The following is a 27867-nucleotide window of genomic DNA, read 5'->3' as shown; positions in this document are numbered from 1 at the left end:
ATTTGTGGTGATACATGAGTGGCTCAAAGAAGTGACCAGAGATTAAACTCCTTAACTTCTAAAGCTAACTCAGCACAAATTCAGGACTTTCCAGGGAGGTAGGGGAGAGGTTTTCAAAAACTGAATCCTGCTCTACCCTTTACTGTCTCTGCTGTCTTGGCCAAATTATTTAACCCCTCTGAGCTGCCATTCCCTCATCTATAAAACAGAGAAACTCATACCTACCTTGCAGTTTATCACATGAGATAATTAAAGTACCCAGCACAGTGCCTTATGAATAGTAATACCAATGAATGGCAGGCAGGTCCAACCAGACATGATCAGAGAGTCAGAATGATGAGGGTTCTATCTGTCCCTTGCACTGTGGACTGTGGGTACCCCTGGCCTGGTCAGCTTTAAAGATGAAAAGGAAAAAAGGGCAGAGCCAGGAAGATCCACAGCTCTGGCCAGACCCCCCAGAGAGTTCCTTACCTTATGTGGCCAGTGAGGGTGACCTCAGTGATTTTCTTGTTCTGAAAGTCCAGGGTGAGCTTGTAAGACTTCTTTTCCTTAGAATGTTCATAATTAACTTTGAGGACTGTCCCAAGGTCAACGTCAAAATCTGGAATGTGGAGTTCACTGGACAAGGTCTTACTCTGCCGGTTGTATCTAAACAGCAGAGTAGCCTCGGTCTGCTTCACACCTGGGAGAGTGTACAAGAGTCAAGATGCCTATTCATCAGCTCCGTATAGGAAGAAAAGAGAACAAGGCAGAGAAACCTCCAGAACTTAAAGCACTCAACTGAGGACACAGTTCAAGGATTTTACCTTAAATTTTTAAGTCTAGGGTACCTGGACATGTGTTCAGTTTGTAAATATTTACTGATTACTTATCATGGGCGAGACACTGCTCTTGGCACTGGGATTCCCAGTCCTCATGGAGCTGACATTCCAGTGGGAGGTGTACAGACAATAAGCAAGTACATTGTGTCCGGTGGTAATAAATGTTAAGATAAAAAGTAAAACTGGATAAGATGATAAAGGACAGACAAACATAGAAGAGGTGCTGTTTCATGCGTGGTGGCCAGAGAAGCTCTGATAAGAGGATATGTGGGCAGAGGCTTGAATGAAGAGAGAGGGTGAGGGACTTCCCTGGTGGTCCATTGGCTAAGATTCCGAGCTCCCAGTATAGGAGACCTAGGTTGCATCCCTGGTCAGGGAACTAGATCCCACATGCCACAACTTGGAGTTCACATGCGGCAGCTAAAGATCTTGCATGCCGCAGCTAAGACCTGGCACAGCCAAATGAATAAATGAAAGTGAGAAAGATGCTGAGCCAGGCTGTATCCTACGGGGAGAGCAGTCCAGGCAGAAGAAATCAGAAGCGCAAAGGGCCTGACATGGGGAACGTTTAGCATGTTCAGGGATCAGTAAAGGCTTGGCTCTGTCAGGCACGCATCTCTATGTGAGCATCTGCCTATGACATCCTTCCTGGTGCCCTGCCTTCCTCTCTCCCAGCTCCTCCCTTCTTTGTCACAAGATTTCCAGGTTTCCTTCAGTTCACAGGTTTACCCATTTTACAACTCTTGTAAAATTGTTAAATGACATTTTTTTTTCATACATATCCCCTGTGAGCACCCCCTTTCCTGGGGGTTTTGTTTTCCTTTTGTTTTTAATCTTGTGACTTACTGTTCCTGCATAAATAATCATCCACAGTGAATATCTCAGTTTCTCCTAAAACCTAAAACCTGCTTCTCCACTGGCCTTTTCCATCTCAGGACATGGCAACCCTGATCTTCATCTGCTCAGGCCAAAATTTTGAGTTGTCCTGAGAGCCTTTTTTCTTTTACACTGAATATCCATTGTATCAGGCAAATTCTGTCCGCCTAGCCCTCAAAATATGGCCAGAATCCAACCACATTTGCCACCACCAATCCAATCCAACGCACCACCATCTCTGGCCTGGATTATTGTGACAGGCTGCACCCTAGTTTCTCTGCCCTTGTCCTTCTAAAGTCTTTGCTCAGCATAAACGCAAATCAAATAGTTGCTTCTTCAAAAGTAAACAAATGGGACATCATCAAACTTAGAGGCACAGCAAAGGAAATCATAAACAAAATGGAAAGAAGACCTACAGACTAGGAGAAAATATTTGCAAACCACAAAGAGCTTAATTTCCAAACTATACAAACAGCTTATACAGCTCAACATCAAAAAGCAAACAACCCAATCAAAAAATGGGTAGAAGACCTAAATAGACATTTCTCTAAAGAAGAGATAGAGATGGCCAAGAGGCATTTGCGAAGATGCTCAGCATCACTAATTATTCAGTTCAGTTCAGTTGCTCAGTTGTGTCCGACTCTTTGTGACACCATGAATTGCAGCACGCCAAGCCTCCCTGTCCATCACCAACTCCCGGAGTTCACTCAAACTCATGTCCATCGAGTCGGTGATGCCATCCAGCTATCTCATCCTCTGTTGTCCCCTTCTCCTCCTGCCCCCAGTCCCTCCCAGCATCAGAGTCTTTTCCAATGAGTCAACTCTTCGCATCAGGTGGCCAAAGTACCGGAGTTTCAGCTTTAGCATCAGTCCTTCCAATGAACACCCAGGACTGATCTGCTTTAGAATGGACTGGTTGGATCTCCTTGCAGTCCAAGGGACTCTCAAGAGTCTTCTCCAACACCACAGTTAAAAATCATCAATTCTTCAGTGCTCAGCTTTCTTCACAGTCCAACTCTCACATCCATACATGACCACTGGAAAAACCATAGCCTTGACTAGACAAACCTTTGTTGGCAAAGTAATGTCTATGCTTTTTAATATCATTAATTATTACAGAAACACAAATCAAAACTACAGTGAGGTATCACCTCACATTGGTCAGAATGGTCATTATCAAGAAGTCTAAAAATAATAAATGCTGGATAGGATATGGAGAAAAGAGAACCCTTCTACTGCGTTGATGGGGCTATAAATTGGTGCAGCCACTATGGAGAACAGTATGGAGGTTCCCTAAAAAACTAAAAACTATAAACATATGATGTAGCAATCCCACTCTTGGGCATATACCCAAATTAGACAAAAAAACCTAATTTGAAAAGACAGATGAACCCCAATGTTCACAGCAGCACTATTTACAATAGTGAAGACATGAAAGAAACCTAAATGTCCACCAACAGATGAATGGATAAAGAAGATCTGGTATACACATACAATGGAATACTGCTGCTAAGTCGCTTCAGTTGTGTCTGACTCTGTGTGACCCCATAGACGGCAGCCCACCAGGCTCCCCCATCCCTGGGATTCTCCAGGCAAGAACACTGGAGTGGGTTGCCATTTCCTTCTCCGCTGTATGAAAGTGAAAAGTGAAAGTGAAGTCGCTCAGTCGTGTCTGACTCTTAGCGACCTCATGGACTGCAGCCTACCAGGCTCCTCTGTCCATGGGATTTTCCAGGCAAGAGTACTGGAGTGGGGTGCCATTGCCTTCTCCGACAATGGAATACTACCCTGTCATAAAAAAGAATAAAACATTGCTATATGCAGAAACATGGATGGACCTAGGGATTATTGTTCTAACTGAAATAAGTCAAACAAAGCAAAACAAATATTATATTATATCACTAACATGTGGGATCTAAAAAAATGATACAAATGAATTTACTGATAAAACAGACTCACAGAAAACAAACTTATGGCTACCAAAGGGCAAGGGGGGTGGATGGGTAAATTAAGACTTTGAGATCAACAGATACACACTATTATATATAAAAGAGATTAAAAAAGGACCTACTGTATACTGTGTACAGGGAACTATAGTCCATATCTTATAATAATGTATAATGGAAAAGAATCTGAAAAAGTATATATATATATATATATATATATATATATATATAACCAAATCACTTTGCTATATACCTGAAAGTAACACATTTTAAATCAAGTATACTTCAATTTTAAAATAGTAGCTTACTTCACTCATTGTAAAAACTAACATCCTTACACAGCCTACATGACCATCCTTCGCCCTGCCCCTATTTCTGAGTTCATCTTCTACAGTTTTCCTCCCTGATCTCTGCTTCAACCATAGCGACTTCCTTCCTTTTCCTCAAACAGAGGCCATACACTTGCCCCAGGACCTTTGCACCAGCTGGGCCCTCAGTCTGTAACACTCTTTACATGTGCATTATCCCCTTACCTCTTTCAGGCCTCTTGTTTATGCTCCCTTTACCAGTGAGAGCTTCTCTTTTCAATCCAAATGGCACTGGCTTCCCCCATCCTTTGTCCTGGCTGTCACTCCTGACATCCCCTAGGCCCCTTTGTGCTCTATTCTTCCCAGCACTAATCTGACCTTCTGAATATTTACTTGTTTGGTTGTTTACTATAAACTCCACAAAAGACAGTGACTTTATCTCTGTTTACTGTTCTGTCTTCAGCTCTTAGATCAGGCCTGACACTTAACCAGCACTCAGTAACTATTTGTTAAATACATTAAATGAAATGCGTTCTCCTTGTGAGTCCTGGACTTGAGACTGAGGGCAGAGATGGAGGGGCCCTTTTCTGGATACTTGCCTTCAGTCTGAGTTACAAGCTTTAGCATGTCCACCAAGGCTTCATCATCTCTCCGCAGTTCATAGAATGCCTTGGCAGAATACTGTTCCACTTCTCCTGTGGGTTTCAATTCCAGTTCAAATCTAAAGATGTTACAATGCATGTGATGCATAATGTTAGAGCCTTCGTGATGATAATAACATTGCCAAAACAACTCGGCCTCAACTGCAACAAAAATCTGGTCCTTATTTAACCCTGTCACTTGTCCTTAACTAATGATGATCTTTAAGGTCTCTTCATTTCCTCCAACAGCCCAAGGCAAGGGCAAATCCCAGGATGCCTGGGGTTTTTGGACCAGCAGGGGTTGGCTGGTTAAGTCAGCAAAGCTGAGAATAAGGAGTGGGAAGTGAAGTGAAAGTCACTCCGTCATGTCTGACTCTGCGACTCCATGGACTAAAAGATCCATGGAATTCTCCAGGCCAGAATGCTGGAGTGGGTAGCCTTTGCCTTCTCCAGGGGATCTTCCCAACCCAGGGATTGAAACTAGGTCTCCCACATTGCTGGCGGATTCTTTACCAGCTGAGCCACAAGGGAAGCCATGGGGTGGGAGTGGCTTCAAGAAAGACCTTGCCCGTGTGTCGGGAGGTAACGGAAACATGGATACTGAACTGGGAGCAAATCAGCATATGTCTATGATCTCCTCTAATGCATAAGGGAGAAAAAGGGGGCGCCATCTGCAAACAGATGCTTTTAAAGGAGTGATTCTCAGTGGCAGTGGGTACAGTTTCCTTGAGGGAGTTTGATAAAATTTCCTCTGTTTATTTTTGGAGCTAAGATCTCCCTAGGGGTTATGACACCTCACCTTCCAATACTGCCCTCTCCTCCCCACCTATGGAGATGCCAAAACCTAGCCACAAAGGTTAGGTAGGTACCGTTCTGGTGTGTAGGGCAGAGGACCACAGTTCTAAATAACCAAGGCACAGAACAAGTTCCTGAGGCTGGTGACATAGCAACACAGCACGCAGCATTCTTCCTTGGCCCTGTTTGCACATGAACGGTCAGTCATGTCCAACTCTGTGTTGCCCGTCAGGCTCCTCGGTCCATGGGATTTCCCAGACAGGAATACTGGAGTGGGTTGTCATTTTCTTCTCCAGTGGATCTTCCCCACCCAGGGATGGAACCCATGCCTGTTGTGTCTCCCGCACTGGCAGGTAGATTCTTTATCACTAGCACCACATGGGAAGCCCTGCTAGGTGGTCATAATCTAGGAGGTGAGCGGATGCTGGGCAGAGACACTGAACATTTCTGACCTGGTGTCCCCAGTCAGCGGGTAGTAGGAGGAAGAGTCTGTGGAGCTGGCATTGGAGTAAGCACCCGTGATGCAATAGTTCAGGCCAATGAAGAAAGGCTTGCAAGTTGACCAGGACTGCCTGTTCTCAATGAGAGGTGGGATCGCTTCCGTTTTGGTGGTAGAGACCAAATGCAATGTGTTACTAGTGAAAGAAGGAAAAAAAAACCTAGTTATTTTCAAGTCATTGAAATGAACATCACTGATTCTCCCAATGTAAATGCCCCCTTACCCTGGCCCCTATCTTCCCTCTGTTCATATCCACCTCAAATTCTTTGATTTACTCAGAAACACAGAACTGTAAGAAGAACATCAATAAGGTGAACAACCCTGTGACTCTTAACATTTCCCAAAACAATTTGCACTAAGACATTGCACTAAGTTGGTCACATTTCCTATCTGTAGTTTCCATGACAGTAGGAATTAAGAGTCTCCCTTTACAGATGAAAGAGACTCAGAGAGGTCAGTAACGGACACTGGGACCCGACTTCACGGCTGCCCCTTCCTTCCTAAAGTGCAGATAAAAGGTGTCCAATGTGTTTTTCACCTGAAATCCCTCCCCACTAGTTTTTCTCCACCAGCACTAAACATACTCAAGTCTCTTTTCCCACTGTGTACACACACTCCACACCCCTTTCCTGCCCTTCTAGCCCCCTCTTGTCTCCCTCACAATCAAGAAATCTGTCTGCCTCTGTAGTCACCATTTTCATTCAACACCCTTCTCCTGAACAGGGGACTGACGGCCACCCTCCTGGTGCTTCTGAACTGCCTTCATCAGCATCTCCAGTCACCTCCAATGGACATTTTTCGGCTTTGTCTTCTTTGATCTCTTGGAAGCATTCAGTAGAGTTGCTTACTAATGGCCAGATTAAGACTTTAGAGTCTGAACTAGATCTGAAAATATCTGGTATCCTCCTCCCCAGTATGCTCTTAAAAAATTAGTAAGTGCAAGAATATTTCATAATGTCCTGATTCCACCTAAGGATGGTCTCTTTGATATATCATGTTCTTTTCTCAGGGCTGTTTTCTCATTTTAGGGGTGTGCTGAGACCAACCTTTGCTGGTGGGCTGGAACCCTAAGTGCCAGTGATGCCCTGTCCGTGGGGTGATCCACCCCTGTAGCTGCTCCTGGGCTTCTATGACCGTATATGGCTTTGGTCACCCCTTATCACTCTTTGCTGTGTGTGCCTTTTCCTTTTACATGTGTATATTCTATCTGTTCTTGTCCTAGTTTCTCATGCCTTACTCTACATGAATCACTGTTTGATTTCAACAACCTCTATGTGCCAGTGATGCCCAGATATGTATTTATAGTTCAGACATTTGCACTGAGCTCAGACCCATGGATCTGACGACAGCTGGGTATTCTCAGTCTCCCAGGACTTCCAAGCCAGTGTGCTGAAAATGGCATTTGTCCTTATCCCCCTCACCAACTGCTTTGCTTCTTTAGTCTCTACTTCAATGATGAGCACCCCTGACTCCTCCTGACTCCTTCTTTTTCCTCACCCCGCCCCGTCCACTCCACTCCCTGCATCCAGTCGATCACCAAGTTTCCACCTCCTAAGGATTTCTGGGGTCAGTTCATTGCTCTGTCTGCCTGCCCTCATCAGGTGTGGCACTACCATCTCCCCCAGCATGGGGTTGTAACCAGTCTCCTGACTCATCTTTCTGCTCTGGCCATGCCTCCTCTCGACCCATCTCCTACTCCAGAGTCAGAGTTTTCTAAAACACCAACCTTACTTCATTTACACACCCACTTTCAACCCTTTTGCCTTCAGAAGAGCCCACACTCCTGAAGATGGCTCACAAGGCTGACCCCTGCCAGCCTCTCACATCCTCTTTCATTGTATTTCCCATGCACTTGACCACATGGAACTTTTCTTGTAGTTCCTGGAACCACATTTTTCCTTCAGGTCACTGCACATGCTTTTCTCTGTGCCTGGGAGCATTCATTTTTTTCTTTTGTCTGGGTAACTCCCACACGGCTTCCAGGGATCAGCTGAAGTGTGGCTCTCTTTCCCTAACTGCCACAGGCTCCACAATACACAACGTCATGGTCCTCTCCTGCTTCTTCTAACTCAGCCTTCACTTGACAGTCCCCTCTTATCTCACTATATTTGAACTGATAAATTAATGTGTCCTTATATAACAATTATATTGTGGAGGCAGAAAGAGAATGAGAGTAAAATGGTCTCCGTTTGTCTTATATTTGATAACACTCTTGCAAAGCATTCAGGGGGTTAGAGTTCAGTGAACATAATAATTATTAATTAAAAAGTGTCCAAAATATGGAAACACTGAGGTAAATCCATGTTTGAGGATTATATTTACCATGGAGCTCTCAATAGGAGGTTGCCTCCCACAGTCAGTAGATTGGGACTTTTATGCTTTATGTACTGAACTTGCCATTGTAGATCAGTATGACTTTGGTATTTTTCTTGGGAAAAATGTTCATTTCCCATGGATGTTTTCTCTATAGTTAGTGGTTTTTTTTTTTTTTTCATTCTCAAAAGAAATCACACAAGAAAATACAACCTAATAGCAACTAATTAATCAGTAGGTCTGAAGTCTCAGCTTAGTGGAATATGAAAAGTCTAGGAAACTTTAATTATGCAGTGAGTCTAGGACAGGTAATCCAGTATGTTCTCTGAGGAAACTGTAGTGAGTCTAGGCAGGTTAAAAGCAGGTAATCCAGTACCTTCTCTCACCCCATTCCCCCCGCCTCCCATCAAGATCCACTGGGGCCTGAATTTTCTCAATCAACTGTGTAGCTTGGCCAAACCCTGCAGTCATAATTTCTTCTACCAAGCTGGCTGGTCAGATCTAAGTGAAAGAATTACCTGCCACTGAACAGCCTGACTGGCCTCTTGGGAGAAGGAATGATGAACTTCAGCTGCCCGGCTTTTAGGACTACTCGTGCCTCCAGGCCTGTTTCATGGAAGAAGTTGGTGTTCATCTGCACCCCGCTCCTGGCAAAGTCTGGGATGACAATGCCCATGTTTGTCACAAACTCCACAGACACAGACGGCTTTGTCACCAGTTCTGCCTGCATCTGTAAGTCAGACAATGACCTAATCAGCTTGGTTCAATAACCTCAGTCCCCTGCAGTCAGATCACCACTCCCCCCACATCTTACCACTTCTGGGAAGAATCTCTGGATGGCTCACACCAGAGGAAGCGTTACTGAGATGTGTTTGTGGGAGGAAAAGCCATGTTCTCAGTCCTTCAGGGCCAGACTGATACCCAGGACCAGGAAGTGCCCAAGTTAACTTTAAGCATAACAGGATACAAAGATGACCGAAACACTTAGTTCTCATGTTATAGCCATGCCTGAGCGGAAGTTGCTAGGTGCAACCTGGTGGAAGCCTAATGTTCATCAACACATACACACTACCATGTGTAAAATAGACAGCTGGCGAGAAGTTGCTATATAACACAGGGAGCCCAGCCTGGTGCTCTATGATGACCTAGAGGGGTGGAGTGCAGGGAGGGGAGAGGGGCTCAAGAGGGAGGTGATATATGTATAATTATGGCTGATTCACGATGTTGTATGGCAGAAACCAACACAACACAGTAAAGCAATTTTCCTCCAATTAAATTAAAAAATACATTAAAAAAAGAAAAGTTAATGAGGTGATTCCAGTGATGACGCACTTTGTTTTGAATTGCAAACACCTTTTTAAATTGCACAAGACATCTGCCCTGGAGGAACGTGAACAGATTCTTACATCAGCTACTTCCAGTTTCACTCCAGCTTTGATTCCAGGCGTGATGACGCCGGAGGAGGACACTTGCAGTTGTAATCCAAGTCCAGTGGGGAGTTCAAAGGCGTTGTCCATGAAGACGTAGTGAAGGAACAAGTCGCTTGCTGAACCTTTCCTTATGAGCTCTTTAATCTATGTATCATACAGGAGAGAGTAAAAGTAAGCCTCACTGAAGTAGGCTTTCCGAAATGCAGCCTCCCCCATGTCAGACAATAGTTATTCTTCTTTATCCAGAATGAAAGGGACTGGTATATTTTAATTAGCTGAATAGCTTAATAAATAAAGATGAATGATTATTGATTTCAACAAATTGGAATACAAAAATTTGCCCTGGATAGATATCATGTCATTTTCAACTGAGGATTCAAAGGGCATTTCAGACTATTTCTGGGCCTCTGCATGGCATGACTTAATTCTGATTATTTGGCATTGGAATACTTGCAGCACAATATATTATGGCCAAACCAGTTTTTTTTAAAACTGACAAGCTATTTAGATGATGTACATATCAGTATGCATTCGTTTTTATTCTTTATAACACCTCTGGAAAATAACTTGAGATCTCTTTTATGAAAGCCACATTATTATTCATTATATCCTAGGGAGTATATTTGGATATTTTCTCCCTTTTAAATAAACTAATAATTATGAATATTTAGACAATGGACTGCAGTTTTTACATACTTTGTTTCATAATCACTTCATCATTTAAATATTAAAGGGAATATTAAATATTAAAGCATATCTCTCTAGGTAGAGAGATACACTTAGTACTGTTTTCCACATGAACAAATGACTGCTGTTAATAGATACCTGATGAATAGCTTAATTTCTAAATGCTATCAATTCCTTAGGAATCCAGGAATCTTCTTCACTGACATTTAAGACAAACTTGCGTCTCTGAAGGAAGCACAAGCACTTTCTCTGGTTTGCATGACTGGGATCTTAAGGGAGTCTGGGAGATCTCCACAGAGCCCAGGCTAACCCATCACTCTATGATGGTCCACTTACCATCTGAGGGATCCCCTGCAGGGTACGAACACCTTTCAGCAGCAACTTCCCCAGGAGCTGGAGGTCGTGGAGTTTGACAAAGCCAAGCTCTTCTCCCAAGATGCGGAGGTAGGCTCTGGCTTCTGGGAAGTCTTTGGATTTCAGATCTTTGACCAGCTTCTCAACGTTGAACATGATTCCATTGACCATGTCCTGGATTTTAACAATAAAATGTCTAGTGAGGTGTGAGTGCTGTCAAACACCCTTGGGTTAAGGCGTGGGGCCTCCCTGTTGCAGCTGTGATGAGCCTAAATATAAACCCTTGTGGTGGGGACGTGGGGCAGACACTGAAACCAGGCCCCCACCTTTTATCAAAAGACAGACAGCTCCTCCAAACTGACATTAAAAAAAACCAACAAAAAACTAAGGTCTCGTCAGGGACAGTGGTGCTTCCACACTGTTCTTAACTTGAATGATGTAGGCATTCAAGTGATCTATGATGTAGGCATAGGTGATCTCTGTTCTCCAGCATGCCAGGATCCCTATGGCTCCCCAAGATTAGAAGATCCTCTGTCCCCCATCCCCTCCCCTGCTTACTCCTTCTCTCCTCCAACAAAGAAAAACCACTAGGGATTTCCTGGGAAAGCCTAGCTGCTGTATACATTGGCCAAAAGCTTGAAACACATCTCATCTAGGGAAGCTCTGATCTAGGTAAGTTCTTAGAGATAAGAATTCCATAGACTGGTGCTTAGGCATCAGAGAAAGAAAGAGTGATTGAGAGACCCAAAACAGATTAAAGACCCTCAGCCTCAAGTGGAGGTGAATAAATTAGGAGATGGAGGTGAGCATCGGGGAGTAAATTACCACCCTGCTTCTCAAATTGAAATGTGTACACTGGTCACTTTGGGGTTCTCATTCAAATGCAAGTTCTGATTCCATACAGCCCAGTAGGGCCTGAGAACCTGCATTTCTAACAAGCATTGCTGTGATGCCAATGACTGGACCATGCTTTGGACAGCAAAGAGTTAAAGAATAAGAAGGTCCAGATCACACAATCTATTTTCTGCTCCTTAAGTGGAGGCTTATGCCAACTTCAAAGAGGATTCTGCCTCCATCATCTAGTGCACAGATGTGGGTGAGAGCCAAAGAAAGTAGTTAATAATAGTGAAAATATGAATTTCAGAATTAGTATCTGCTTCTTGAATAATCAACACAAGAGTCAGGGGCTTTGTTTAGCTTTTTACATACTTTAGTTCATTTAGTCTTTAAGTCTCCTTGTGAAGGATATAAGTTATTATTAGCATTCTGGGAATGTGGAAACAGATATAACATCCAGCAACTTGCCCAGGTATGCAGAGCTTGAAGAGAGTGAGGTTAGATTTCAAACCCATGCCCCAGAGTTCACATTCTTAATCATTATGCTAGAGAGCCTCTAATGAGCCTGGACTCTGGGCAGACTGAATCTCCAGAAGGCCCATAACTGCAGAGGATACTGTCTCTTATTCCCACTGGACTGGTTAGTAATAGGGATAGTTGCCACTTTGGTTAGATAGTGCTTTGATGATTTCCAGGCTTAGATAAGGACATTTTCGCATTGAGACCCAGAGCTTTCCTTGAGAGGATATGTAAAACATACCTGCTCATGTTTATCATCTTTGGTGTAGCCAAAGTGGTCCACCAAGACCTTGGAGACATGATCAGGAACTCGACCGTTAACCCAGTACAAAGCCTTGTTGACACTGTCTGGGAAAAATCCTTCCTTCCCAAAAAGAGCTTCAAGTGTCGGTTCAAAACCTTTTCCTTCCAAACCAATCTGAGAGAGAAAATCAGGCAAGAAACACCATCAGGTTTCTCTGTTGTCTGTCCATCTCCCATTCCCCTATTTATGCTCAATTTATTAAACAAGTACTTGGTGAATGCTACTGGGCAGGAGTTGACCTGAGTACTCCACAGGAGTTGTCTTATTTAAATCTCACCAGAATCTTGCAAGGCAAAACCTATCATGTGCTTGTTTTTTGGAAGAGGCAGCTAAGGTTCAGAGGGCATATATAGTTAAATTGAAGATTCTGGTTTGGGGGTAAATTTGGGGTTTGAACCCTTGGATTTAGGGTGTAAGGGCTTTTCTGAGACATCGCACTTCCATTCATATAAGGAGTCGTGCTCCACATGGCCCCTAGTGGGGAGGCAGGAAGAAGAGGAGGGAGGGAAAGAAGTGATGGTATCACTGCCTGATGATTCTTGTTCCTCCTGTAACTGGCTCATGGCTCCCTTGACTTGACTATTTATGATGTAGGCCAGAATGGGCTAGAAAACATAAGACTCTGGTTCAGGCCCACACATACCTCAAAGAGGTCAGCTGAAGCAAATCCAAAGACTTTGAGGGTCGTTTTCAGCATGCTTTCTTTAGGAAGGTAATTGTTTGGATCAAATATAAGATTTCCTTCGATTTTGGTTGAGACCAGGTCAAGTGATGGCAGGGAAATTGATTTGGAAAACTGATAGCTCCGGGAAAATTTCTTGAAATCCATGATAGTTGGAAGCTGAGATTTTTTCAGAGCTTCTTCCACTAAGCTTTTCAAGCTAGATAAAAAGAAGAAGAGTATTTTGAGCTGACACACATCATGTTACTCTCTCCCAAGTCAACGTGGATTTCCATTCTCCACCAAACTCTTTGGGTTTTATTTGCCCCCAAAGCTTGGCTCAGATCTGCTGCACTTTCACACAGATGTTGGTTCCAGAAGAAAGAACAGCCTGTAAAGGGCAGGCAGTGGCTAAATCAGAATTGAGGTTTGGAATTTCAGCCCCTTGAGGCAGATGCAGGAAAATAACTTTACTTACTCCTGGACAGACAAATCTTCTGAGTTTAAGATGTTGGCGATGTGGGAAGCCACAAAGTTCTTCACTTGCTCATTCTGTTCCCGAGGGAGAAGTTGGGTGATTTTGCTAATATCCGACTGGGAAGGACTCCCCATCAGCATGAGATAGGCAGCCAGCCGCTTATCCCCTGGAGAGGTGTCATCGAGGAAAGTCTGAAGGAGGACTTCCCGGACCTGTAGCCCAAAGACGAGACTGTCATCACTGTCAGAACGTGGAACATGTCTGGCAAGCATGCTTGATCTTATTTTGCAAGTGGAATTTCTCTCTATGAATTCTTCAAATGCTGTTACTGAACCTTCTTCACCCAGAGCAACCAGCTCAAGGAAGGGTTCTCAGAAGACACCTGTCAAATGTATGTTGAGGGGCTTCCCTGGTGGTCAGTGGTTAAGACTTTGCCTTCCAATGCAGGGGGTGTGGGTTTGATCCCTGGTTGGGCAGCTGAGGTTCCCAAATGCCTTGTGGCCAAAAAACCAAAACATAAAACAGAAGCAATATTGTAACAAAAATCAATAAAGACTTTAAAAATAGTCCACATCAAAAAGAATCTTAAAAAATATGCATGCTGAATTCAACTGCATTAAAATACACAAGTTATGGCCAAGTTATGACTTGTTGGAGATCTGCCACTAACTGAAGATAAAGATGTTTTAACATAAATTATTTCAATATGAGGGTAAAGGTAAGGAGGAATCAGGAGAATTTGATGCTAATAAGTAAGTCAGGTTATCTGCAAAGCTGTGGAATCACCATCACCACCTTTGGGGGCCAGTTTGACTCTCTTAGTCTAGGGAAATTGGGGGAAAAAATCAGACATGTTTTCCCAGGATGGGAGTGATGGTCAATCTGGTGAGAGGACAGCAGGTAGTGAAAAAAATTACACTTCGCCTGCTGAAATAGCAGGAAGGTCAACTATTTTTCTCATGTCTGCATATGGCTAGGCAGTCAATTGTTTAGTCTCTTCTTGTAACCCCATTGACTGTACCTTGCTAGGCTCCTCTGTCCATGGGATTTTCCAGAGAAGAATAGTGCAGTGGGTTGCCATTTCCTTTTCCAGGGGATCTTTCCCACCCAGGGATCAAACCTGTGTCTCCTACATTGGCAGGAATATTCTTTAGCACTGAGCCATCTAGAAGCCCCAGGCAGTCAATAGGTGTATTGAAATTTGCAATTAAAAGCAGTAGAATAAAGTCCAGAGAAGGCAATGGCACCCCACTCCAGTACTCTTGCCTGGAAAATCCCATGGACGGAGGAGCCTGGTAGGCTGCAGTCCATGGGGTCGCTAGGAGTCGGACACAACTGAGTGACTTCACTTTCACTTTTTACTTTCATGCATTGGAGAAGGAAATGGCAACCCACTCCAGTGTTCTTGCCTGGAGAATCCCAGAGACGGGGGAGCCTGGTGGGCTGCCATCTCTGGGGTCACTCAGAGTTGGACACAACTGAAGTGACTTAGCAGTAGCAGCAGCAGAATAAAGTCAGTAGAATGGTGAGATTTAGAATCTCATTCCAAATCTTTGTCAATCTGAATCAACTCGTCATTTTCAGCCTTCTTCTGCTGACCTTACCTCGTCACTAAGCTCCATTTTCCGCAGGGCCTGGATGGCAGCCTTCTGAATCACCAGGGATGGCCGTTCACTTCTGATACATTTCAGGACTGAAGATGTGAGTTTGGGGGTTAGTTGCTCCATGGTTTTACCAATATTTCCTATGACCTGCATTGAAAATAAACAAGACAGAATCAGGGCACAGAAGGTGCAGCGAGGGGTAGACAGAAAAAGTGCGTTTGAAATGATGCCTATTATACAAAACCAACACACAAAAAACTGAAAATACCCTCAGAATCAGGTAGGTGAGATCTTCGTTCCCAGTGCAGTCACTGCCAATCTGTTCTGACAGGTAATCAGCAATTTCCAGCAGGTCCTGTGTCCGTGTAGGGTTTGTCTTATGATAGCTACAGAAGAAGAGTTAGGATTCAGCAAGCATAGCCAGGTTTATCTTAAAATATACACTGATGTTCGCTGATTTCTTATTTCAAGTCATTACTTTCAAAATTGACCAGTAGACAAACGAAAGGGTAAGCATCAGAATTTGCAAGTGGAGGGAGGGTACAAACAGAATACTGACATGTGGGGTCATCCTTCGCTCCTATGAGGAGAACCAGTGGAAAACTCACTTGTTGATCATGTGACTCAGAGCATAAAACGTGAGCCGGCTCTGCTGCACTCTTGCGGTGTTAAAGACCTCCCGCAGCCTCTCGGCCGAGGGCTCTGGGATTAGGGCCACCAGGTAGGTCGCGGCGTCTATCAGAAGGGGGTTGGCTCTCTCAGTTTTCAGCCACTGGAGGATGTGAGTGTAGCACTGGGGCTGTCCACACTGAATCAAGGCTTGTAAAGTGATGGGGCTGGGAAGAAAAGGGCAGAGAAAGAAAGATCACCTTCTAGGCAGCTAAAACCTCCTTTGCCCACAGTGTTCCCTCTGTCAGGAATTCCCTTATTCAAGATCCAAATCCACCCATCTTCCAAAATCTAACTCAGATCCCTAGAGAACAGAGAAGCCTTCCCCAAAAGTAGCATCCCCTGGATCAGCACCATGGAGCAAAGTCTGAAGAAGGACCCCCTGGACTCAACACCCAGGGAGGACCGTTACCCTTTGGTCAGAAGATAGAACATGCCACATAAACACTCGCCCAGTCCCCAGTCCCTTCTCTGACCTCCACAGCACTAAGACTGCACTTAAGTAAAGAGAAGTCACGGTATTTTGTTTGCTTGTGTTCTCTCTCCTGTAGCCTACAGGCTTCCAGAAAACACAGACTTCTTTTCCTCTCACACTTCCCAGGGTACTCATTATAGAACAAGGGATTAAAGATACCCATCAAAATGTGGGAAAGATTTCCCTCCTATCTCAACACATAAATATTTATCTACCTTGGATGCAATGTATGTGTTACATTGTTACCCATGTGTTCCCATGTTACCCATGGAACTCTAGACACCTTAGCTGACATTTCTCTATGGAGCAAACATTTACTGACTGACTCAATTGATTAAATGGGTTGAAATTTCAATGGTTCCTGAGATTGGCTGACGTCTCAGCCAGCTCCCATGGGCTCATAATCTATGAAGGTTTGAGCTGCGACTGCTCGAGAAATACCTGGACACCTCGATCAGCTTCGGCAAGAGGGAGGTGACCGCCTCACTGCTGAGGCCTCGCAGCTCGGTCACTAGTTTATGGAAGAGGTTGGCTCTCTGGGCATTCTGCTCAGAGACGTGCAGTTTCTGCAGCTCCTGGAGTGTCTTCACAATGGCCTCAGCGTGGTTTGGAGGTGACGTGGACCTGGTGCTCTCAAAGGCAAGACCCACTGCCTCAGTGCCTGGAAGGAGGAGTGTGTCAGAGGGATTCCAGCTTACCCCTGCATCTCAACCTCATCTTTCTTCTAGAAGCTGGAGATCCAGGAGGGGTCAGCAAGAGGGGGGGCGGAGAAAAGAAGCCTCTGACTTCAGTGTTTCCCTAACTCGCCACCCTCTCTTTGTGATTAGCATGAATATTGTGCATACCTGCTGTTGCTTCATTCGTGTCGGACTCTTTGCAACCCCATAGACCGTAGCCTGCCAGCCTCCCTTTTCCATGGGATTCTCCAGGCAAGAATACTGGAGTGGGTGCCATGTCCTTCTCCAGGGGATCTTCCCAACCCAGGGATTGAGCCTGAGTCTCTTACATCTCCTGCATTGGCAGCTGGGTTCTTTACCACGAGCACCAGTTGGGAAGTCCAGTGTTAATATTATTCCTCAATTTAAAGATAAGGGAACTAAGACCCAGAGGTGAGCCACTTACCATGCCCAAGACCTTTCTGGGTGTAAGAGGCAGAGCTGGGATTTAATCCAGGCTTGTTAGACTTGGATTGAATGACCTTTTTGCCCAAAAGAACTGGTGAGGAGGTGCTGCTGACTTAACAGTGGAGGCTAGACTCACTGACCCTCACCCGTCCTGTCTTCCCACTGGGTCTAATGGCAGTTTGTGTGTGTGTGTGTTGGGGGGATGTTTTGTGTTCCCTCCATCACCCTGCTCTCACCTCTGCCCAGGAGGTGGGTGAATCAGTGGTGCGGAGGAAGGAGTCCTGACTTAGACTAGACCTGGAGGCCCATTCTGTACCGCCTCTGACAGTCTGTGACTTTGAATACATCACCAAGCCTCTCTGTGTGTCCCTTTCCTTCCGTAGAATGGGTGTAAAAGCACACGCTGCCAGCACCTGACACCACAGGTGGCTGAGAGCGAGGTAGGGTGCCGGTTCAGACATACAAGACAGGTGCAGGGCCGAGGTTGGTCTAGAGGCTTCTGTAGTTCCCTTCAGCTCTGAAGACCGATTCCTGACCTTTCCCATTTGCCCTACCTCGCTCAGGCCCGGCTGTCCGATTTACCAAAGGTGGACTTGGGAGGCCAGTTTCCTACTTCCTAAACCCAGGGAACTTTGGAAGTACTCTCCCCTTTCCTAAAGGGGAAAGGGATAAATCCCATTGCCACCTGATATTCTGAAATGAACAGGCTTTCTCAGTAGAATGGCCCATGGCCAGAAGCCCAGAGCCCAGGACTCTCACAGCGCCCAGCAAGGAGCTAAGCCGTGGTTGGTACCTTGTGGGCAGGTTTCCCAACCCTGGCAACCATCACACCTTACCTTCCTCAAAGAAGCGGCTGTTGATCTTAGGTGTGTTTTCAAGTTTCAAAGTCTGTGTGACCTGTGCCATCATCCCGTATTTGTTCCTGGCAACACAGGAATCACAGCATGTCACGGATGGCCAGGCTCCCCACTGCATTCTCTGCTCTTCATGTGGAATGTCTCCCCTATCTCTGCTCCTCCCCAAATCCTGCTCCCCTTTCAAACCATACTTATTTATATCCAGCTGTCCTTGACCCCCTGTGAACAGCAACAGCTCCTTCTGGTCATGCTGGCTGTCCTTCCATCAGAAGGACACATATACCTTACACTCTCCACCATTCCGGAGTGCCCAGAGGGAATGAACTAACACTAAGCTCCAAAATTCTTTTGTGATCTCCCATAGTTCAGTGCCAAGAATATAGATAGCAGTTACTCAGTCAACACTAGTTGACTGACCAGTTTTCAAAATGGATATGTAAGTCTCTAGGCCAATTCCAAAATCTTCTGTAAAGCCTTTCTAACCTGAGCAGCTAGTAATGGTTCCAGTTTTTCCTGATCTCTAGCCCTTAAAGTCTGGATCTCAGATATCTTTTGTTGGTTTTGAATTGTTCCTCATGCCTAAGTCTTTCCTACCAAATGGCCTATTAGCTTGAGACAGGAGGACAGAAATACATTTTGTTTTGTATCTTTTCACACCTCCTCCCAGGCACAGCCTAGCTTGCAACAGGGCCCCGAGAAGCATTCAGCTTCTAATGGCCCCATAAATAAGGAATCAGGGCTACAGCCGGGGACCTACTTGTAGGAGAAGGGCAGGAATAGGTGTTGCTCATTGCAGATGGCTTCTGACACGTGCTTCTTCCTTGGGTCCAGGGTGTACCGGCAGGACTGGCTGCTGCCAATCAGTGTTGACAAGGGGCGGGTCTGTGAATGGGATCAGGGGAAAAGCATTTTCATCAGTCCCTGGGGCTTGAACCTGAGTCTTCTCCCATGTGTATTTCCCTTCAGGGAAGTAAGTGGGGGAACAGGGGTTCTGTACCACTAGATAAACTCAGCGAGAGAAGAGAGCTTCATACTTGACTTTTAGTCAAGGGGATGAAAACCCAAAAGCTGAGTCCGGCTGTAGACTTTTCTTATTTCACTCCAGGAGACTTCTGATCTGTACAAAGTATTTATAACCGGGAATCCAGCACATGGGGCTTCCTAGGTGTCACTAGTAGTAAAGAACCTGCTTGCCAATGAAGGAAACACAGTGAAACATGAGTTTGATTGTTCCCAGGGTTGGGAACATCCCCTGGAGAAGGGCATGGCAACCCGCTCCAGTATTCTTGCCTGGAGAATCCCATGCACAGAGGAGCCTGGCAGGCCACAGTCCACAGGGTTGCAAAAAGTCAGACAAGACTGAAGCGACTTAGCATGCATGCACGAATCTAACATGACTCCCTGTCCTACCACACACGAACACTTCACACCTGTTCCTACTGCTCCTTATGTTTTCTCTGCCTAGAATTTTTTCTCTGGGATCCCTTCTAGCTCTAACATTCCATAATGTTGATAATGAAGAGGCTGCTGCCAGTGTGCATAGCAATGCTGATGTGAAACTTACCATGCCTCTAATCAAAGCGAGTGGGCTAACTCCCGTGCTAATGGGCTGGAAGTGATCACACTTCTCCAGGTTTCTTTCAATAGATATTTCTGTTGCCACATTTCCCTTCTTCGTTTTAACAGTAAAGTCTGTGGAGCAGTTTCCATACACGGTATCCTAGGGCAGCAGGAGATACAACAAGTGTACTCAATGCAGGGAACCATCTTTAGGTGCTTGGGGTGGGGCTGGGAAAGAAGCCTGTAAGAAAAGGCAGGGGCAACATGTATCTGGGAGAAAGCTTCGTCCTCTTGGACAGAACGTGGGTGTGGTTGGTTCCTGGGCAGCCAGGGTGGGCGTGAGAAAACCTCTTAAGGGTGGTCCTGGCTCTGAGGTACACCTCCCTGCCCTCCTAGGGTCCGGCCAACACTGGTTGCATATTCTGTGCTCTCGGAGCCTTTTCTCCATCTCTCATTTATGGTGTGTACTCCAATCTGCTTTGTGTTGTATATGTCTTGGTTCTCCCCCCAGATCCTGAGACCTCCCTGTGCAGGGGCCCCTGCAGGATGCAGCAGTGTCTGCTCCCCGTGGAGTGCAGCACAGAGCTCAGAACACAGTAAGGGCTCAAAAGTGTTCACAGGACTGAACTAAACTGAATGCATCCTCAGAGCAAAACCTGGGATTCTTAAAAGAGGCTGGCAAAGAGATTCAATTATTTTCTGTGTTTAAAATGCACACAGGGGACTTCGTTGGTGGTCCAGTGGTTAAGACTCTGCCTTCCAATGCAAGCGGCACAGGTTCAATCCCTGGTCAGTGAACTAAGATCCCACATGTTGCAGAGTGTGGCCAAAAATTGCACGCACACACACACACACACACACACACGCACACACAAAGAGAGGCCTTACTGTGCTCTACCTTGTGGAAACATAACAAAATCAAACAGAGGGTAGGGTGGTCAGGACTCCCCGGACACTGCTATTAAATTAGACCCAACCTGCTCAGGCTGTGTGGGCTGGGCCCTCAGTGAGCCCAGAAACCAGGGGAGCTCTGAGCAACGTGCTTCACACCAATACAGGGCCTCCTGTGTAACTAGCCATGCAGCTGAGTCCACGATCCAGTTGATGTATAAGTGGAACCCAGCTCCACTATATGAAGAGGAGTTCAAAGGACCACTATTATCAGCTTTTAAAATTCTCACCAGAAATAACACTTGCTTAGCCTCTTCCGTTTCTGGGGGAAGCAGGAGGGCAGAGATGATGCCCCTCTTGATGTTGAGGATGTGTTTAGGCTCTTCTTTCTCTGGGTAAAGTAGAACTTGCTTGCCTTCAGGAACAGCCAGCTTGAGGTCGTACCTGGTGCAGAGAGAGTATGGTCACCGAGGGTCCCTTCTCTACCGTGAGCCATAGGCTAGGTGGCTTTGCAGCCTTCTTTTTACTATTTTCTTTTTACATTGTTTTTGATAAATATCAGCACATATACATATATTTTCAAAAAAGTATACAAGTATGTGTATGCTTCTGGTATTCTTTCATTTCTTTTCCTTTTTTTTTTTTTTGCTTGGCTTGGCTCACCCAGTCTCTCTCTCTCCCCATATCAGGCTCTGCAGCCACGCTCCCCACAGAACACCCCACTGGGCCTTCCATTCATGTCTCCACACTCATATGATCTTATTCAGAAGCATGGGAGTGAAAACGCCTTCACAGAAATAGTTTCTCACTGCTGGTTTTATCCAAATGGCATGGCATCATGCATGCTTGTGTTTATCTTGTTCTTCTCATTTAATTCTACTCCATGAAAATCCTTGAGTCATCTGGTAGCACTCTAACAGGTTCTTTTTACAAAGCTGTATAACAGTCCACTCTGTGGTTATCTATTCTTTATTCAGATAGTCTCCTATTTGATGGCATTCACCTTTTCTCTTCCTGGGTGTTTAAATTTTTTTGCCCCACCAACAACACTGATACAAACATTCTTATGCATCTATCTTCACATGTTACTACTTTTCTTTTTAGCTATGTCAAAGGCTCCAAGTATTTTTCATTATAATTTACTCAATTGACTAAAGGCACTCCTTTGCAGGAGCAATGTGTGAGGGTATGCTTTGCCTCACAGGCTTGCCAGCAATAGGTGCTATTGCTGTTTTAAGTTTCTGTAGTCTTAAGGGTATAAGTGGGTATAAGGTGATAAATATCTTGTTGCATTAATTTCCTGACCACCAGCGAACTAGAGCTTCTTTCCATACATTTGTTGGACATTCCTTCACTTTCATATGATCTCAGGCTATGGCTAAAGCCTGGGTCAACTCTGATCTTAGGACCTTTCTTTGGGGACTTCACTAGGGGATTTCAGAGAGCCTGGCACCACCTGCTCTAGCTGAGTCAGAAGAAAGAAAAAGAGATGAGGGATGCTTCCCACAGCCCTACATCCTCTCAGAAAATTCCAGACACTGTGACACAGGCTCACAGGAAAGCCTCAAGGTGGCCAAAAGCAGGAGTCTTTTTTGTTTGGAGGAGGGCAAGGACCAAAGAAGACTTCCCTGGTGGCTCAGATGGTAAAGAATCTGCCTGCAATGTGGGAGGCCCTGTTCTCTGGGCTGGGAAGATCCCCTGGAGAAGGGAATGGCTACCCACTCCAATATTCTTGCCTGGAGAATTCCACGGATAGAGGAGCCTGGAGGGCTACAGTCCATGGGGTTTTAAGTCGAACATGACTAGAGCAACTAGTCAGACAAAGTCAGAGCAACTAACAGACAAAGACCAGAGAGCAACTCCTACCCACTTCCATCACTGCAGCCCCACTCCCTCCGATGCTTCCAAGTCTTGGATGCAATAAGATGCACTGGTAAGAGACAGAAGCACGAGGGCCTATTTTGGCTTCCAAGTCTAAGGTTTAACAAATTGAAAGACAGGCAGGGAAGGAGTGTCCATTGTTACCAAATCAACAACCCCCTGACTGTCTGTATTTGCACACACTTAGGGCACTACAAGGGCTTCCCTGATGGCTCAGATGGAAAAGAATCTGCCTGCAATGCAGGAGACACTGCAAACTGTGATCTGGAGATGAGGCAGGGGTGATGTTCAAAAGAATCTAACAACCAGCATACCATGAACACTGATCAGTCAGAAGCACTGCCAGCTGTAAGCAACAGGAAAGGTCTGGTCAGCGTGCACTGGCAGGACGTCAGCCCTGGAGGGGGACCCGCTCAGGCCGTGGCTCTCCCCGGACCCCTTGAAGCTTGTGTTCTCTGCTGAGCCGAGCCATGTTTGGTCACAGCAAGTCCTGCCCAGACCCTCTCTGAGGACCACCAGACACAGTCTTGTTTCATTCTTTAAACATGAATTCACTTGTTTAAACAAACCATCTCAGCTTTATTGTCTCAAGGAGTTTTAAAGTGTGAGATCTTTTAGAACCATATTTAAATGATAATTAGGGAAACTGCAGTAGGGGAGGGTAAAGACTACTTCCCTCTTTTTGATTGTTGTGAAAACTCAGCAATTCCCTGTTCTATGGTGAATAGAGAGTATAAATACTTGTACTCACATATGTGCCCAACAATAAACACATACTCATGTCTCCCTTGGACACACACACACACACTCATGCGAAACACATGCCATGATGCCCGGAGCTCAGAAATTTGAACGCACAGGCCCACGTCTTACTTGGACATCGCAGCAGCAAACTCCTCAGAGTTCTTGGTCTTCTTCAGCAAGGCCTTGCCCTCAGGGTTGAGGCCATCCACCTCTTCCAGGGTGCAGTCACTCGTCTTCAGGATGAAGTTGCAGAGTTGGGGGACCTCCAGCTCCACCTGAGAAGACAGGGTAACAGTACATTAAGATTCTCCACCAAGGACACAACATTCCTCCCCAGCTTAGGGCTTTCTGACCTTTCCCATGTTCCGCGGGACACCATACTTCTGAAGTTTTCCCCTTTGTATGCAAAGGATGATAACTTTTTATTGGTTCTAAATGTACTCCCCGTAGTTATAAAGAGGTACAACTGGCTGGAAGAAATGCAGCTGAGGAGTGAGGGTTTGGAAGAAAACCAGGAGGCAGGAGGAGGGCTATCATTGGTTTCAACAGCAAATGCTTCCTTCATGTCAGTGGAAAAACCAAAAACCCAAGACCATGTGTATCTATCCGGGCCTATTCTGAGCTTCCCATACAGCTGGAGTTTAAGTAGTTCCCTCTGTGTTATCCGGCGCGGTTTAAAGAGCTTTCTGCAGTGCTGGAGATGGTCTGCTTTCTCACTATCCAATATAGGGGCCACTAGGTGTGGGGGCCAACTGGGCTTTTGAAATACAGTTAATGTGACTAAATACACTAGTGTGAATTTTTACTTTTATTCAATTGATTTTTATTTATTTAAAACTTTTTATTTTATATTTGAATATAGCCGAGTAACAACTTTTATTCAATTTAAATAGTCGCATGTGACTAATGGCTACCTTACCTGACAGCACAGATGCCGGTGCCCTAAAAATAAGAGGGCGGCCCGGTTTGACTTCTCTTTCCCACATGAACCCCAATAGTTGCCCTTAGATCTGTTCCACAGAACATGGATACGAGTACAGTCTGTCTCAACAACTGGTAAAGTTTTATTTGAGAACAAACTGCACGTTTAAAATTTTCCGTTCTGTTTGTTTTTAGTCGTAGATACTATTTCAGTTAGATGATAAAAGCCACACTCCAGAATGCTTTCCTGGGATGCTCACCCACTGGACATCTCTTGAAATGTTAAATCTATTGGTCTGCAATCTTGACATTTTAGATCACGTATTCTAATTACAGCTCAGAAAGAAAAGTGAAAGTGAAAGTGAAGTCGCTCAGTCATGTCCGACCCCTTGCGACTCCATGGACTACCAGGCTTCTCTGTCCATGGGATTTTTCTAGGCAAAAGTACCAGAGTGGATTGCCATTTCCTTCTCTAGGGGATCTTCTTGACCCAGGGATTGAACCTGGGTCTCCCGCACTGTAGGCAGAAGCTTTACCCTCTGAGCCACCAGGGAATGGAAGCTAATAGCAAAATAAAGGTAGGTGAAAATATTGTTTCTGTGGCAGACAACTTAAAAAAAATTTTTTTTTTTTTTTATGTGAACCATTTCTAAAGTCTTCATTGAATCTGTTGCAATATCGCTTCTGTTTTATGTTTTGGTTTTTTGGCCTTGAGTCATGTGGGATCTTGGCCACCCCAAACAGGGATTGAATCTACAACGTCCTGCATTGGAAGGCGAAGCCTTAACCGCTGGGCCATCAGGGAAGTCTCTGTAGCAGACAACTTCTCAGCACAGAAGCTGACTTGCAAACTGAGGGCCAGTCCCGAACTTAGAGGTTATGACAGTCTTGCCACAAGCCGGGTTTGCTCAGCCCTGGGCTCCAGGGGCCTCCGGTGGCCTTCCCTCTCCCCTCGTACCTTGCAGTTGATCTTGGTGGCGCTTCTTGAATCAGCAGTCCCAGGGACACCACTGGAACTCTCAGCCTCATAGTTATAGACATATTTCCTGAGGTGCTTGAATCGCGTTGCATCTTCTACAATGAGGAGAAATCCATCAGCTACATGGCAGAAATAACTCGCCCAAGGATATTCAATCCTGGACATAGAAGGATAGTGGCACAGATAACGAAAAATGGTAATTAAACTCCAATTATTTTCAATTAATTTTGCCTTATACTTAATTTTTCTTTATAGATTTAACTTCTCCGTTACGACAGTGCTGAGGCTAATATTTAAATTAACTGGTATTCCTTGAATATATAATCTGAAGCACAAGGCAGGGAGTGTCAAGTAATGAGGCTCAGACAGTCTACAGGAAAGACTCCTTGGAAAACTGAGAGTTGACAGAAGAAAGCAAATATATCTCTCACTGCCTTTTCAGCATGAAAATACTCTAACTCTGTGGCTCTTTTTAGATTCTACCAAATATCTGAGGCAAAGTTCACTAAGCATCAAGGGTATCTGGCTGACTTAAGAAACCCCCAAGAAGGAATTTCTGGAGGTTTCCGCTGTGCTTGAGAGAAATTTCCTGAACAATTTGAGAGAAAGAACATCTGGGTCCCGAGTCCAGATGCAGTGATGCCAGACGCCCACGAGATGGCAGTGCTGCTCCATCAGAGGTTAGCATCCCGCTCTCTCAGGAGAACACAGGGTACCACTGCAAGGCCGGCTCCTTTGACCCCTAGGGGTCAGGTAAACACAAATCCCAGGGTGAGCATCTACAAAGGTTAAAGTCAGCATTTCTTCACCCTCTTGTGCTTCAGATTAATGATTAGTCCCTGACAAACAATCTCTTTAAAGTTCCCATGGACCAACAGGTCCCTTCCCCACCCTATCCCCAGGCTGAAAGTTTGGGACAGAGGGGAAGGGCAGGTGAAAGAGCTGAGATCCCCTCGCGGGGGCAGAGGCTCCAGGAACTGGCTTCTTGGGGTCAGAGCAGTGTACACCAATTACAGCATCACGGTGTTTCAGTGATCTGAGGTGCAGAGGGAGGGGTCGGGGGTCGAGGGTCGGGGGGTGGGGTGGGGCGCGCCTTTCCCAGCTCAGGGGGAAATGCCTTACTTGGACAGCTGGGGCTGACATTTTCCAGCACTTCATCTCCTGTAAGAAAGGGAGAAAGGCAACTGTAGGTTTTCCCTTTCTTCCAGCTGGGTCCTAGGGTCCGACCAGGAGGACCACTGCATTAACCTCTAGCAGGGAAGAAGGCTTTGAAGAATCCTCCGTCCCTCACCTCCCCCACCCCACCCTGAGTCCAGAGGAGCCCCCCGCAGCTGGTCCTGTGCCCCTGTCCTTCCATCCTCGGGCTACCTTCCCTGTGTCCCAGGACCAAGCTGCCCCAGCCACCACTCCAGCCCTGGCTTCGGGCCCCTGGTCCCCCACCCCCAGCCCCGCACCCCGGGGGCTGGGTGGCCTCACTCACTGGCCTGGGCGCTGGCGGCATCCAGGAACAGCAGCAGCAGCAGCAGCAGCACCGCGGGCCTCGGGGCGCCCATGGCCAACCTGGGCGGTGTCTCCCTCCCGCCTGCTGTCTAGGCCTGGCCTCGGCGCTGCTCGCTGGCTCCGGGGGACGGGCGCCCACAGGCAGCCCCGGACCCACACTTACACCTGCAGTGGGAATGGACGGCCGGCGCCCGAGGCCCTATTTATACGAGGCCTGAGGCCGCCCGCCCAGGGCTGCAGCTGAAGGAGCACCGGGCAAATTGCAAAAGGTCCAAAGGGCAGCGACCGGGGCCTGTTTGCTTTTCCGCACCAGGCCCGGCTCTGAGCCCTGAGGAGGGGCCGGCGAGGGGGCTCAGCCCAGACTCCTCCAGGGCCACTGGGGCCCGGCCTCTTCCCTGGCCTGTCCTCGGGGGTCTCAGGGCCCGAGGAGCCTGCCCTGACCCAGGGAGACGACTGAGCACAGGATGAAGCCTGCCCCTGCTCCCTGTATGGACTCTGCAGCCACTGGATGGCTAGTCCTTCCCAGCGTCTAGGTGGAGACCTTCCCCCCGACCCCCACTTCCTTCCTACCTGGTGGACTTTGAGGTTGCCTAGGGGCCTCTAACCCAGATCAGTACCCAAGGCTCTGGGTCACCTGCCCTGGACTCAGTCCATCTGGAGGAAGCCGAGAGAGAAGAGAAGGAGAGAGGGGTCTGGAGAGGGACTGACCCCTTCTTGACCCGAGGGACCACATCTCTGTCAAAGCAGAAATCCAGGAGCCCGAATCTTGTGGAAGCCCCAGTGAGGAGGGGCCTTTGGAAAAGGCAAACTTCCTCCCTGTTCTCCTCTGCCCACCCCAAAGGTCCAATTTCTTCTTGGGAAGTTGAGAGGAGGAGGCTTTTCTCTATAGGAACTGCCTTTGGGTTTCCTCAGGGACAGGGGAGGCCAGTGAGGAAAAGTGGAGTAGTGGGTGGACGCAGAATATTTCTCCTAACACATCCCAGAACCTTCTCCATGAATCCGTCCCTTCCTCTCTAGGTCCTGTCCATGTCTCACAGGAAACTTTGCCCACAGGAAACTTTGCCCAAGGCTCTCCTCCCACGTTTCCTTGCCCTGTCATAGGCAATCAGGCACAGCATAAGTATTTCAGCATCTTACTGATGTCTTGGGCTTCCCAGGTGGCTCAGTGGTAAATAATCTGCCTGCCAATGCAG

General features: G+C 46.2%; 1 protein-coding gene across 1 annotated transcript in view; it reads right to left on the bottom strand.

The window, feature by feature from the left end:
* Positions 1–26727, bottom strand: part of APOB (apolipoprotein B) — a 41765-nt gene extending 15038 nt beyond the window's left edge. The window contains exons 1-21 of the mRNA XM_055541755.1: positions 26655–26727; positions 26197–26335; positions 25154–25331; positions 23404–23549; positions 20940–21093; positions 19763–19918; positions 18956–19080; positions 18178–18263; positions 16659–16878; positions 15682–15909; positions 15342–15459; positions 15074–15220; positions 13470–13681; positions 12974–13211; positions 12268–12444; positions 10653–10844; positions 9606–9773; positions 8718–8929; positions 5840–6022; positions 4551–4672; positions 472–682 (exon numbers count right to left, since the gene is read on the bottom strand). Of these exons, the coding sequence (XP_055397730.1) occupies positions 472–682; positions 4551–4672; positions 5840–6022; positions 8718–8929; positions 9606–9773; positions 10653–10844; positions 12268–12444; positions 12974–13211; positions 13470–13681; positions 15074–15220; positions 15342–15459; positions 15682–15909; positions 16659–16878; positions 18178–18263; positions 18956–19080; positions 19763–19918; positions 20940–21093; positions 23404–23549; positions 25154–25331; positions 26197–26335; positions 26655–26727 (3485 nt within the window). The remainder of the gene's footprint in view (positions 1–471; positions 683–4550; positions 4673–5839; positions 6023–8717; positions 8930–9605; positions 9774–10652; positions 10845–12267; positions 12445–12973; positions 13212–13469; positions 13682–15073; positions 15221–15341; positions 15460–15681; positions 15910–16658; positions 16879–18177; positions 18264–18955; positions 19081–19762; positions 19919–20939; positions 21094–23403; positions 23550–25153; positions 25332–26196; positions 26336–26654) is intronic.
* Positions 26728–27867: the final 1140 nt, after the last annotated feature.

This window comes from Bubalus kerabau, chromosome 11, assembly GCF_029407905.1.
Source record: "Bubalus kerabau isolate K-KA32 ecotype Philippines breed swamp buffalo chromosome 11, PCC_UOA_SB_1v2, whole genome shotgun sequence".
Lineage (NCBI taxonomy): Eukaryota > Metazoa > Chordata > Mammalia > Artiodactyla > Bovidae > Bubalus > Bubalus kerabau.
This window is presented reverse-complemented; position numbering and strand designations above follow the sequence as displayed.